The 14,234-nt window shown below is 39.6% G+C and overlaps 2 protein-coding genes across 16 annotated transcripts in view; one reads left to right on the top strand and one right to left on the bottom strand.

The window, feature by feature from the left end:
• Positions 1–14,234, top strand: part of NEUROG2 (neurogenin 2) — a 456,819-nt gene that overhangs the window by 87,439 nt on the left and 355,146 nt on the right. The gene's annotated exons all lie outside the window — the stretch shown is intronic.
• Positions 1–14,234, bottom strand: part of ANK2 (ankyrin 2) — a 372,658-nt gene that overhangs the window by 76,147 nt on the left and 282,277 nt on the right. For all 15 annotated transcript variants that reach the window (XM_061343843.1, XM_061343845.1, XM_061343842.1 and 12 more), the window contains 7 exons: positions 13,778–13,876; positions 12,651–12,848; positions 11,057–11,155; positions 10,851–10,949; positions 8,098–8,196; positions 5,892–5,990; positions 564–636 (listed from right to left, as the gene is read on the bottom strand). In XM_061343843.1, the coding sequence (XP_061199827.1) occupies positions 564–636; positions 5,892–5,990; positions 8,098–8,196; positions 10,851–10,949; positions 11,057–11,155; positions 12,651–12,848; positions 13,778–13,876 (766 nt within the window). The remainder of the gene's footprint in view (positions 1–563; positions 637–5,891; positions 5,991–8,097; positions 8,197–10,850; positions 10,950–11,056; positions 11,156–12,650; positions 12,849–13,777; positions 13,877–14,234) is intronic.

The raw sequence follows: 14,234 nt of genomic DNA, 5'->3' as shown, positions 1-14,234 counted from the left end.
CAAAGTGACAAGCCTATTAGGATGTTGATACTTCACGTCAAACCATATCTGACAGTCATGTGTGCCGAAAGCTCCCTCAAGGGAAAATTCTCCTCACCTTCCACCTTATGTATCTTTACCCATATATTTCCAATTAGGCAGGACTGTTAGATATATGTATCTGCAATAGGTGGCATTGATCCAAGACATTTACTGCTCAGATTCCTCTTTCTGGGAGGGTCAAATCCAGCTCTACATTTGAATTCTACAATTTGAATTGATCTACCCAGAGCTACATGGGACAGCTCTACATTTGAATCCTAAAATCTCAACTTGAGAAATGTACTGATTTGTTGACTTGGCTCAGATAAATATTTTCTGAAAAAAATATAGGGGTCCAGAATTTTCCTTTGGGTCAACTTTGGGCATTTTTATTCAAATGTCACAGTGATTACATCATTTAAATAGGCCACTACATAGAACTTCATTTCAAGCACTACAAAATGAAGATGGCAAAGTACTTCAGCAGCTATCTGGAGCCTGTGTTAAGTGATATGAAACAGGAACTTAGCAAAGCTGCTCACCTTCTTCATCTGAAACATCCAGGACCTCAGTCATTGTCTCAGGGACATTTAGCTTGTGCTTCTCTGTCACAGTCTGCAAAGACAGAATCATCAAGCCTCAAATTAAACACCCAAAATAAGCAACAAAGCTTACAGCAGGATATTTGCAACAGCAACAACAGTGGGATCTGCTAAGACATTTTATAATGTGCTTCCCCTTCCCCTAAGTTTCTTTTTCATTTTTACTCCAGAAGCTCCTATTCTTAGTGCTGTATATAAGGTAACATTTATCCTGGCAGAGAAGTACAAAAACATCAAGATAACAAGCTGGTCAGAGGAATAAAAAAAAAAAAAGGAAAGCTCTCAGCAAATTTATTTATAAATGGTGCATGTAGAACAATTCAGCTTGATGTTTCCAAGATGATTTTAAAATGAATTAGGTAATGTCTACAGAAGAGCTTCAGAAAGTTGTATGTGGCATATGGAAATTATTAAATCGTAAAGCATTTGGAAATGAAGTTATGAATGACGTGAAATTTTTAAACTAAAAAAAGATGTGAGGGATTTACACAGATCACTTGAAGCATTCCCCCCCCCCCAAGTGACTATACTGCATATTAATGATAGCCTTTTCATAAATCATGTATATTCCCCAAAATCACATACACATCAGGGATAAAAAAAAGTTATTGGAAGATTTTGATGTGTTTTGTGCACCTAAAAGCTTAAAATATTGTGATACAAAACAAGTATGGATCAAGGACTGCTGGGATATATATATATATATATATATATATATATGGTACAGGAGACAAAATGCCGAGGACTTAATAAAATGCAGTGATCAGAAAAGCATTAGTCACATTAGAAAAATCAGTATTTCCCTGTCTCCACCCAGATCCACAGCCAGCTGAGCTAAGGAGCCATAGAGGGGTGTCAACACACTGTCCTTTCAGGTATGTTGGAAGAGATGTGCCCCTTTGGCATGGAAAGGGATGTCAGGAGAATGCATCTTGCAAAACTCCCACCCAGGCAGTACTTCATTCCCCACTGGAGATGGTATCTATTGAGCATAAATTAAAATTACATGCAAAAGTAGTGAAAGAGGGATAATTAATGTTAGCCATATCCCAACTTCCTTATGCAATATGCTTTTGCAAAAATAGCCACTGCCATTGATTTCAAGCAGTAAAGTCAATAGCAGTTTTGGTCGCACAAAAACTACTAGCTATTTCCTGATTCTGTTTTACTGTTCTCTAACAAAGCAACAAAGACGCATTCTTGGCTATTGTAGCATACTGCACTTTTACAAATAACAAAGTCACCAATAGTGTAATTACTTCAGAAATTTGTTTTAAAAGCCTCCTTTTTTTAATTCTATTTAAGTGTGACAGAAGTTTTCAATTCACCCTTCCGAAGTACAGGGAAAGAATAATACCCTTCGCTTCACATGGCAATCCCCATCAGGCCTCCTGAATTCCCTTTTACCCATGATTCAAGAAAATTCACTATTTCTCTTTCAGCATTATTCATAACATGTTTTATGTTGAAAGCTAGTTTATATTCACCCAATGCCTCGACCAATATGACTTCCCCCCTCCCCTGCATTTCCAAGGCTTTCCTCAGATAGAAATGTCTGCCAGGAATGGCAGATGGGGAGGACACTCTCATTCAGGTAACACTGACCTCATCTCTTCTACAATACAGCATTAAGTTAACAAATACATCCTAAATTAAAAATAAAAATCACTGACACTGGGCTAAAGGAATAAACACAGGTGAAGTGGGCTGTGTATTTTTCAAGTGAAGTGGAAAGTATAATATGTGAGTACCAATTTACTGGCATTGTAATTGCCATCAACACAAAGTGTACTGCAAGTTCTCTATTGACAGTTTCTATGTTCCCCGCATAAACTAACTGAAAAGTTGGGGGGGGGGGAGGGGGGAGGAGAGGAAGGAAACAAAGGCAGGAGGAGGTGACCAAATTCTGAAGATAGGGAAATGAAAGGATCTACCTAAGAGTCACAAAGACTAGGTTTTGTTTATCTGCCGTATGACCGAAATTTAATTAAGAGAACTTGGTATCTAACCTTATTCCAGAGTTTGAAGTTCCCAACTTACCTTTACATACATAATCCCTTCGATTAGAAGAACACAGACGTGAAGGGATACTACAGTAGTCTAGCCACAGGTATAGAGAAACGTTGTATACTGCTTTTGATTAACTTACCTCTGCAGGCCCTAGTAGCTAGTAACTAATAATATGATATCATTTATCATGATATCAATTTATTCCTAAATTAGGTTTTTACAGGCCCCTATATAACAATCTGGTCTCTGACTAAGGCTCACAGACATTATTTATTCACACAGAAGTAATGATACTTTCTTTCTGATTTTCGCTCTAGTAACAAAAGATTATTACATATTTTAACAACTGAAACAAAGTTTGGAAAGCAGAATTACAAGAGTGTGTATGTATGCATATGCATGTTTCAGAAGAACAAAAAATCTCTGGAATACTGAGTTCAGCAAGAATCATGGATTCTACATCAATTCCAAACCAAAGTTGTGAATTAATGTTTTTTAATTAACTTTTAATATAATACTAGATGGGGTTTGTTTTGTTTTGTGGTTGTTTTCTTGTTTTTTTTGTTTGTTTTGCTTTTTTTTGTAACTGGTATTTAAAATCTGTATCTCACCCCACTTTGAATATTGCTCAATATATATTTCTCAAAATTCCAACTATTCTGTTTCACTAAGAATTCAATTACTTGAATGTTTCTGTATTTAAAACTTTCATTGTAAGGCCAGATTTTCAACTGGTGACACAGAGTAATCCAGATATGTAATTCAGGTACATAAACCTATATGTACATTCAATGGCAGTATACTGTAAACAACCTCAAAGCTCCTCTTACATTCCATTTGTTCACAGGAAGACTAGACCTGTTTGTGTAAATATCCCAAAACTTAATTGCATAGCCAAACTTTGAAAGTCTGGCTTATTCTGATTTATTTCCCATATATATCTAATCTGTGAGTAAATATAAGTGCAGCTTATTCCCTCGGTTGCTTTATATTCATGTGACTGCAGTGATAATAACACTAATGCAAGTAACAAGAAAACTTGTTCAAAGTTAGACCAAAGGCCTTGGCACTGGAGACCTTTTTTCCTCATCTCAAACGCCAGTGACTTGAATACTAATAAAGCATCAGCCCATCTAAGATCTGCCATGCATCACTCAGCTACAACCTCAGATAATGAGGCAGCTATGGTGACAGCACTTTTTTTTCAGTGATAAACGCTGTGTTCTGGTTTGGCAACACCAATTTCACCACCATCTTGGGAACTTTATTGCAGGGAGCGCCTGTTATTTAGCTGTCCTTTTCAGGACTTGCTCTGAATTACACTTAATCAACATTCCCTGCCATGAACACCACCACCAGAGGATCATATTCTCTGTATGCCTAAAGCACAGGATTCAGACAAATTCATGACTAAAAAATTTGCTGACTTTATCGAGCGTTACCACCTTACTTTTAAGAGCAGTACTTTGCACACACACAGTTCAAGATTTCACATTTCTCTTATATGCAAGCATTAGAGGTGAAGTATGCAAGTAAAGTTCAGTATTTGATTCAGTCCTAAATCCCAGGCATCTGGTATCTGGCAGAAAAACACATTACCTTAAATGTTTAAAAAAACATTTATCTAAATTAAATAACTCGCAGGTGTCTTTCCATCCTGTAATCCCTGTTATTACAAAGCACCTAATACTTATATGTGACAAGGTATGAGGCTCCACAGTGCAATACAATGTACAATAGGAAGGAAGTTACTGTTTATATGAAGCATAAATCGGAAAAGTGTGTCAGGACACAGCAAAGGTGACAGTTGAGGCTAAAAATCATACTTCCGAAGAGCTAAAGTTTCTCCAAAAATTTTATATGGGTTTTCTTTTTCTAAATCTCTGAATAGATACACAGGTGTTTATGCACGCACATGTGTGATGTGCTATTTGGTTAAACAACAATATGAAACAACTACGATCAAAACTAACAAAAACTTCGTTTTTATGAAGAGACTTCTGGAATTATGCTGGCATTTCTTGTCCAAACCTGACTCAGTCTGATCTTTGCAGGTCATTAATAAATTATGGCTCACTCTATTTGTAACCTTATGCCATGTTACTTTTATTCCATCTTCTTCTGTTACTATCAGCGGGCCTGCTGTCAGTCCATGACAAACCCAGAATTATTTTCCCATTTGTTTACCTTTGGAAGACACTCTGGATTTCTTCCTTTCCTCTAACCCTCTCCCTGATTGAACAGTGGCATCTTCCAAGTAATCTGTGGATTTTTACAGCTCTCAGCTCCTAAGTGACAGCTAGATCTTACATGTTTTCTAGACTGCTCATCTCCCTTGCATTAAAAAAAAAACCAAAAACCCACCACAAAACAGTATGACTTTAAAATAGTGTTTCAAGACAAAACGCAGTAATGGAAATTCAAATTCAAATTAATTTCTTAAATTATGCACTCTTTCAATCTTCTTGCTTCCTACCTGCTAGAACACTTACAGATGGGAGGTAAAATTCCAAGAATATAGAACCTTCCCCTCCCAGGCTGTCAGAATATATCCATTTTTCCTGGTTTAAAGTGACAGAACCACCTTGCTGTTGCTCAGCACAGGCTATTCACAAGCCCTAAAGTCAAAATACAGACTATTAAGAGTGTGGAGGACTGAGCACATAAGGAAAGATTCTTTTGTATTTTGGAAAAACAGTATCTATTTGAACTGAAAGTCACTTGAATAACACAACTGATGTGATTCAGAGCCATCTAGTGAGCACTATTAAGCTTGGCACCAGTCCATCACTGGTACACCCCAAATGCTAAGAAACTCGTTGTGGTGTGCTGCAATGGTTGAGCCTCAGTAGGTGTTGGAAGCGTAGAAACATAAGGAGAGAATGAAAAGGAGACGCGAAAAGAGAAACAGAGAAACAGGACAGGACATAAATGACAATTCACAAACTTCTGGAAATTCTGGGTTTGCAGCTGAGACCATACCTAGAAAAAGGTTTTACTCTGCTTTTGAATAGTTTTGCATCTGTATGCACACCAATTCTGTTACCTAGCTCAGTGAAGCCTGTTGTGTTGCGCTGCTTAAAAGATACACTGAAAGCATTAGGGCACTTTTGCAAAAATCCAACAAAAAGGGAAGCGGAGGAGGGTTAAAACCAGAAAACAAAAAAAAAGTACAGAGATACATGGAGAGCCTGAAGGAAGAAGAGAAAGACAACATTCTGAATAAAGGAGAGACATTTGAATTCATCTGCAACTCACAGTTGTGGTGGTAGTAATCTCCTCCGTTACAACCTTCAGCGTATCGACCACTGAGATATATCCCAGCCGCCTTGCAATAGCTAAGGCAGTGTTACCATTCTGGAGAGAGAAGAGGGAAGGGGGGGAGAGAGAGCGCAATGAGAGGAAGGATTGTGAATTGAACCAATGAGCTCACTCTCAATGCTGCATGAGCCAGCATTTCCATCCAAAACAAGGCGCAGCCTAGGAAAATCACTGTTTTTTCATCGTTACATCTGACTGTCTTTGTAACTTCTTTAAGACTGTAATTCTGATTGCCATGGTAACACAACATACATCTGCCTGCTATGCTAAATAAAAAAAACCACTGTATGGTTTAACCCTTTAGTGCTCAAATTTCACTATACACAACATGTCTGGTCTGCAGAAGTTTGTTTTATTTTGCATGAATGGCTCCACATCAGAAGTACTCTTATTTTAAAAAAAAAGGTATTTGAAAATATTAGAGTTTCACTTCCAGTTGAAACCGTTAAATCTTTATCAGGTACAATTCTCTCTTTGGGGAATATAAGACTACAACTGTATTGTCAGCATACACTTCTATTCCTCCCTATGACAAAAACACATGTCCAACAAAAGTAAAAAAAGCTAATCATTTAACAAACTCAAACCCAACCTATTTAAGGTTTGGGGTGGGAAATTAACTCCATTTGATGAACTTATTTGCCACTTAAACATCCGTGATAACAGATGTGCCATTCATCAAATGGAAATTAAAATGATAATTTAGTACGTGCTTAGGCCTATTTATCTCCATTTCATCACCTGCTCCCTCTGTCACTTAATCTTGGGAGTGGAGGAAGGGACATGTTCCTTAATTCTTTATAAAAAGCTCTACACAGAATTGTTTTACTTTCTTTTGTACTGAATAAAGGACAACATGCTGGCCTACCAGGGGAACCATGGAAAGCCACTATGCTGCTCTTTGCACTGAAAGGATTTCCTTTGTGATACCACCATACAGTGAGCAGGGTGTAAGCCTGAGGGCTTCTCTCTGCTTCATTATTGGCATTAGTTATCTATAATTTAGGTTACTCTAGCTCAGGAACCCTGAAGCAACACACCATTTGTGGATTAGCGGCACAAAATTAATAGACTAGCATCTTCACAGCACAAATAATTTGACTGCTACTGTCACTTGCATATTAACTGCTCCTATCCCACTCTCATATCCCCTTGCAAGATGTCTCAGGTTGAAATTCTCTCTAATCTCAAACTAGAGGTTGCTATGTGAAGACAAGGACAGCTCTAGTACCTGAGAAAAAATGCAAATGGTGCAGTGAACATATGCTTGAGGCTCTGCTAAGATCTGGGTTAGATTTGGGCATAACAGCCCCAACATGAGGACTGAAAGTGAGTAAGACTACCAGCTGAATACGTCCACCAATACCTACAGCTCCAGAAGCTAACTACAATGGTTTCCTGCATGACGATGTGGTGCATAAACTGCTATTTCGGATAACTTCATAGATGATTAGTCAATGTGATCATTCCAAGACCAAACAGGGTACCAGGGCTGATTTAAGCATGCACAATGTATGCACATGGAAACCCGATCCACTCTGGGAAATGACATGAGTTTTGGCCATTCTGGCTGCATTTTAAAGGTTACCCAATTAGAGGTGACTAGTAACAACACCAACACGAAATAGGACAGTTGCATTCCTGCTGACTGCAGAGCAGGAGCTGTGTCAGAGGTTATGGATGGTCTTTGAGGAGGCATTAACATCAGTGAACTCAGTAAGAACCTGAAACAGATCCAGTAGATAGAAGGAGAGAAATCTGGGGCTACACCTTCAAAAAAGCCCAGGTTCTGATTTCCCCTTAATTCTTCTGGAAAAATCCTTATTGAGATACCAATTTACAGATGTGTGAGGCAGAGGGCAACCGAGCAAGCACAGCAGAGGTAGGTAGCTGTGTCCAATCTGATACTGCAGCTCAGAAATCAGTTTCCCCACCTCACTTTTAACCTTAGGGCACAGTGAGTGAGCTCTGATCTGAACTACCTTAAAATGATAAGGAAAAGAAGAAGAAGTTATATTTACACATCTGACAACCAGCTATACGCGGAATACTTTCACCATAACAAAGGCTAAGCCCTAAAAAAGGAAAGAAAAGGAAAGAACTGTCCAGGGAAACAAGTTCCCACTGGGACTTCACAACTTACAGTGGTGATGGCATTGGGCTTGGCCCCATGTTGGAGAAGGACGTTGATGATGTGAGTGTGGCCTTGTTGAGCAGCTTGGTGAAGAGGGGTGTACCCATTCTGTTGTCCACAGTGGTTATGAAAAGCAAAAACAAAAGAACAACAGCCACCAGTAATTAGATTAAACACTTCCCCTTTCTTGCTTCCACTCTTTTTGAGATATTTCAAAAAGAAATTATGCCATCGATCAACCAAAGGATAATAAACCTTCACTACTAGTAACATTCCTTCTCCAGATTAATGAAAAGATAAAGGAAGAAAATACTTTCATTCACAAATCATCTTTCATCTCACAATATAAACAATTTCTGGAAAGACAGATAATTCCCTCATTTCCTAAATCAGAGGGAGAAACAATGAGGAACAGTAAAGTTCAAGTGGCACACAAAAGACATAGCATCACAGCTGAGGGAGAGAACATGCTTCTTACTCTCACATATTAGTGCTCTACAGAAGCCCCAACATTTGCCTTTAAAGTATTTGAGCCAATTTTAAAAACATACAATTTTTAACAGCAATGATTTATTTGCTTTTAAAAGGCTAACAACACATACCTATTACTAATGTCAATCAATTTTACCTTTGCTTTGACTTCAAAAGGCTGGAACAAGCTGTAATTACACTTAAAAACATGTACGCAATGTCTGTATTAATAAACACACTTCTCTTCATATACTTATCTGCTCCAGTGATTCATTCTAAGGTGATAAAACACAGAAAGTTAACCAAAGTGTACTTCAGATCATTGATCTGAGATGATTTTGTGTAAGTCAAGTCAGGCAGTTTATTTACAAAATTATTTGCAATTGGCTTTGAAAGCAAGCAGAGAATAAAATGAAAGAAAACACTGAGTTGATCTCACTGTACACTTACGTAAAGCCTAGGGGCAGGCTCTGAAAAACACACTCCGAAGAGTTCTCCCTTTTGCAAACAAACAGATACCAGGAATGCTTTGTGCTACTCATTAAATAGTGATAGTTCAGAGCTGTTATAGTTCTTATATTCATGCGTGCATGGACTACTAAGAAATTACAGGAGGATTTTATGGTAGGTTGTAGCATAAAGAAAATTCACTTTTACTTAAATATTAGTACAGTCCTTCAAAAATAGAATTCAGTCACATTATTTTTCACTGGAAATGCACAAAGCATCATTCAGGCTTTCTCTACTCTAGTTAAAGACTAAGCTGAAACAGGGGTTACTTATTCTTTAACATGCCTATCCTGAATCCAGTCACAATGGATTTTCTCTTTAAACTCAGTCCACAGTACTAGCTGACAGATTGCCAGTCTTTTTATTGCTCCCTAGGTCTGAGATTTTGGAGTACCACTGCCTCATAGAAAGTTGCTGACATTACTGAAATTATTCTAAATAAGTGAAATATCTGGGGAAATGGCTCCTTAGAGAGTGAGACCTAATACTAAAGGTGCTGTGCCTTCAGTTAGCCTCCAAATACCTAAGCTGAATACCTTGCCAGCTATCATTTGGATCCTGTTAGCATTTGCTTTATTGACTCTTATCAGCTGTTTTTTCTAGTATCATTGCCTGTTCTTTTGGAATCCCTGGGTTTTGCCCATTGGTTTGGGGTGATCTCGCCAGGGATTGGCCGGCATCTTTTATTTATTTACTTTGCTCTTTCTTACCACATTAAGCTGTGACAACTAAAAAAATCTACTTGTACATTACTACTACTACAGTACTTGTACAGGGCTACTTTGGGAAACAAATCCACCCTACAGGTCACAGCTGGAGACAGCATGTGGCCAGAGGGATCAGCAGACCACAAGCCTGCAATTTTCATTGGATCTTACTACTAAGTATGTCACCAGAAGTATTAATGGGCTTCTTCAGATTGATCCCAAAACATTCAATCTGAAACTAGTAGTGACTGCCACACATCTGCTTTAATTAAGCTGAAGTTGTGCAGCTCCTGAGTTAGCCTCCACTTTCTGGTAAAAGTGATGGGATGGTATCTGAGATGCAACATGCTGTTGCTGTCACCAGAACCTGTATGTGTAAACTCAGAAGATAGACAATTCTTGCTACAAAATGCATCACATTCAGCTGTTGGTGTTCAACTGCTGAAGTCAGCAGATTTTGTTCAGACTTTGGCTATAGGCAGTCAGGTCCAACTTGTCAGTAACACTGTGCCCAGATTCCCCACAAAAAAAAAACAACAACAACCAATCAAAGAAAACAAAACAAAAAAACCCAACCAACCAACCAAACCAAAACAAACACCAAAGCTGCATTCCCACACCACAGCTGCTTCCTTTCCCAGAGTTATACCACCCACACACTGATCAGTGGTAATTCTTCCCACTCTTTTCCCAGCAGTTTGGAGAGAACCTGGCATCACCCTCAAACTGTCTGAATGGTTACTTACTAGTTTGGCAGCACACAGGTATAAGCCATGTGTAAATGAAATCAGAAACAAGCTCACATTTCTTAGTTTCCAAGTACAAAGAAAAATAAACAAACAATGAAACTGATTCTCTATCTCCTTTTTTCATACTCCCAAAGAGTTAACTGACTTTTTTGTTGTGAGCACTACAGCATGAGATGTAGCAGAGTGTTCTGCTACAATCATCACTCACCATATTCTGACACCTACCACACAATAATTAGTTTCCTAGTGAAAAGGTATGTATTCCGAGTGCTCTGTTACCAGGTTCATATTAAAGAGCAAAAGCAAACAACAAAAAATTCTTTACCTTCGTTTTAGCATTGACATTTGCTCCCTGCTTGAGAAGAAAATTCACCATTTTGATGTTTCCATAGTGACATGCCACAATTAAAGGTGTATACCCAAGCTAAAATAAAAGAACAAATAAATAAAACTGCAAGCTCAGTGGAACATTCCTTTTACAAAGGTAGCATCCTTTGGCACACTGAAGACAGTAGCCACTTCATGATTTACCTTTGTCTGAGCATCTTGGTTTGCACCATGTTTTGTGAGGATTTCAGCTACGTTCACTTTATCCTCTTGAGCTGCAAGGTGTAAGGATGTCAGTCCAGTCTGGAGGTAGAATATAAAAATAAAAAAAAAAAAAAAGCTAAAAATAAGAATAAGGTCTATTTTACATGAGGAAAGAAATCTAGATTTTCCCACTCTCTCATCTTTAAAACATAAAGAGATCCTAACTACAGCTTAGAAGTACGAGTGGTTTGGTGTTTTTTTTAACAAAGTAGGGTTGATGTTTCTCCTATAATTACATCACCATAATCACAGAGTAAAACTTTCAGGCATCAGTGATTATGCCTGGATTTTATACCATAATGTCACCTGGGAGGCTGAGGAGCTCATTAATATATTAGGGAAGCACACTCGCTTCCCACTCCTCAGACAGGAAAGAGAAACTTAACAACCGCAGGCACAAGTCAGAGAGAAGAAAATAACTCCAAAAATAAATCCCATTCAAAGATGCCAAGGAAATGGACACAGATTTTAACTAAAAGCTCACTGTGATCATGCACAGACCACTTGCCTGTGAACAAGGCAGGGAACAAATTCTGTAAGAGAAATGTATATCACCTTCTTTCTCGTTAGTTAGGTAGCATAACACAGTGAGAGACTTGAACCTTCTGACTTGTATGAACAAAAGCTGCAGACTTTTGACCTTAAGGAAGACTTACATAAATGCCATGATAGATCTAGTGACTTATAAATATCTACAGTAATGTGGTCTTTTTTTTTTGAGGAATTTGTTTTCTATGAATAAACCTGTAAGGTACAATCATAAAAAATTAAAAAAGCAAAAAAATTTGAAAAGTCCTCCATAGGATTTTTCTCCCTTGCTACTATGCTAATAATGTTATTTTGTTATTTGCCAGATACTGTCAATTTCTTCCACTTGGAAAGAAGACCGAACGGTAAATGCATGAGGAAAAGCACCTTGCAAAAGCACTGAACTATTTTAGACTGCAGCTCTCTGGTATCTGATATATGTTCTGAAATTTAGAGGTTGGAACTAGATTATCTTTAAGGTCCCTCCAACCCAAACCATTCTGTGAATGCATGAAATCTACCCATGGTCCCACAAACTCCAGAATTTTACATTTTTCTTCCTTTGCGTCTAATGTAAAATTTCAGGAATATATGCAAAACACTTGAGAGACAGCAAGGTTGCAGTACCACAGAAATACTGTAGTTCTGCCTTCCTGAAGGTACAGAAACCATTTTCTCTTTGTCTGCCTTTCCTCTTCTAACCTCTCTACCAGAGAAAGGTGTTGCATCATTTTCCTCTGGTCATGGCAAATAGCTGCAGCTCCTCCTGTGTGTTTCCCAGTGCAGCTATTACACAGTATGAGTTAACTGGTCAATCCATCTGCCAGTCCTAGAGATCCTCTTCTCATTTTTACTGCTCACCCACCTGTTGTCACTTCTGCAGACTCACAAATATATACACAAGGAAGTGAAGCTGAGTATTTCCGACAAGCTGACATAATTCCTACACTGCACTTTGCATCTTACGATATAGTCCCGTGCACAGTACTTTGTCTCCGGTTTGTACCTTTGTTGCCACATGGATATTGGATCCTTTCTCCAAAAGCAAGGTCACCATGTCAGTGTGACCTTCTTGGGAAGCCAGATGAAGTGGGGTGACTCCCTGCTTGGTCAAAATGTTGGTCTCAGCCCCATAGTTCAATAGAGTGGTTGCTATCTGCATCTGATTCTTCTTGGCAGCAATATGCAGAGGGGTGTATCCATTCTAGCACCAGTCAAGGAACAAAATGAGAATAAAGTTAACACCACAACAGCCACACAACCTAAGAAGCCAGACACCACAGAATAGTATTCTTTTACGTTACTTATTATTACTAGAGATGATAATTCATTATATTTTCAAGGCCAGATATGTCCCACATGGCCCTGCGATTGCATTGCTTTCTCTGCCTGTTACTTTCAGCATCTAAACCAGAACAAAGCCAGCTCTTGCTCGGGTGGGCAGGACTGTTCAGCTGATACTTAAAACAACCCAGGGTTTGGCACCTACATTTTGAGTGACTTCTGTTGTAAATATTCACTTTTGACTGATGAGCAACATTCTCTGTGATGGGTGTACGTTCTTCACTGCATTCTGCTTTTTCAGAGCATGTGGGTAGAGGTGTGTTTCCATATGGACTTTTGGTATGTGTGTCAATCATGGAACCAGCTAGGAACAGCAAGAGGGAAGGAAGAATGGGATTTTTTGGATCAAATTAACTGCTTGGCTGGGTTGGATGGGATTCAGAGAAACCTGGTCTAGTGGAAGGTGTCCCTGCCTGTGGCAGGGGGCTGGAACTAGAGGTCTTCAAGGTCCCTTCCAACCCAAACCAGTCTGTGATTCTATGATTTAGACAAAGCAGAATGGTATTGATAGATCCTTCTGGCAACTTTCCCACCTTTAACTGCTTAACAGCAGGCTTTGTGGGGAATGCTCTGAGTCACAGCAGACAGCCCCCCTTGGAGGTGTTAGCTTGGCAGATCTGCGTACTTCTTTAACACGGGATCTTCATCAAACTAACCTACTGAAACTGTCGCTTGCGGGTCTCCCCATGCACCACACCGGACGCCGCAGCCCTGAGAGGCGCATTTAGCAGAGCGGTACCGCGGGTGCGCGCTCGGCTTCCCTCAGACGGGCGGCACAAACACACTCACCTTGGCGGTCGCGTGTGGAGAGGCGCCCTTCTCCAGCACCAGCAGCGCCACCTTCTGGTTGTCGTAATGGGCCGCGACGTGCAGGGGTGTGAGGCCATTCTGTAAGGGCGGTTACGGCGTTAGGCGGGAAAGGGGAGGGGGTGTGTGGGATGTTACGGAGCCGTTAGCTCTTGAGAGGACAGGGAAAGGGGGAGCGGACGGCCGTTAGTGCGGGAGAAGCGGTGAAGTGGGGTGAATGTGGGCCGCAGGTCTCCCCAGAGTTAACAATTCCCACAGCATCAGAGCTGGTGAACTGCCCCCCACCCCCCCCCCATCCCCAGTTTATCCATTAGGATTTTGAGAGTTTGGGCAGCTCAATGGAACCGGCACTTCTTGAGCCGCAGAAACGTGTCCACCCTCCTGCCAGGGATCCCACACACTCGGTTTTCACAACCTAACCCTCACCCTTTAGGGAATG

This window comes from Neopsephotus bourkii, unplaced genomic scaffold (genome assembly GCF_033783945.1).
Source record: "Neopsephotus bourkii isolate Nb327-2 ecotype Australia unplaced genomic scaffold, CSIRO-AGI_Nbou_v1 NB_1827, whole genome shotgun sequence".
NCBI lineage: Eukaryota > Metazoa > Chordata > Aves > Psittaciformes > Psittacidae > Neopsephotus > Neopsephotus bourkii.
The sequence above is the reverse complement of the archived record's forward strand: the minus strand, read 5'-3'. Positions and strand labels throughout refer to the sequence as shown.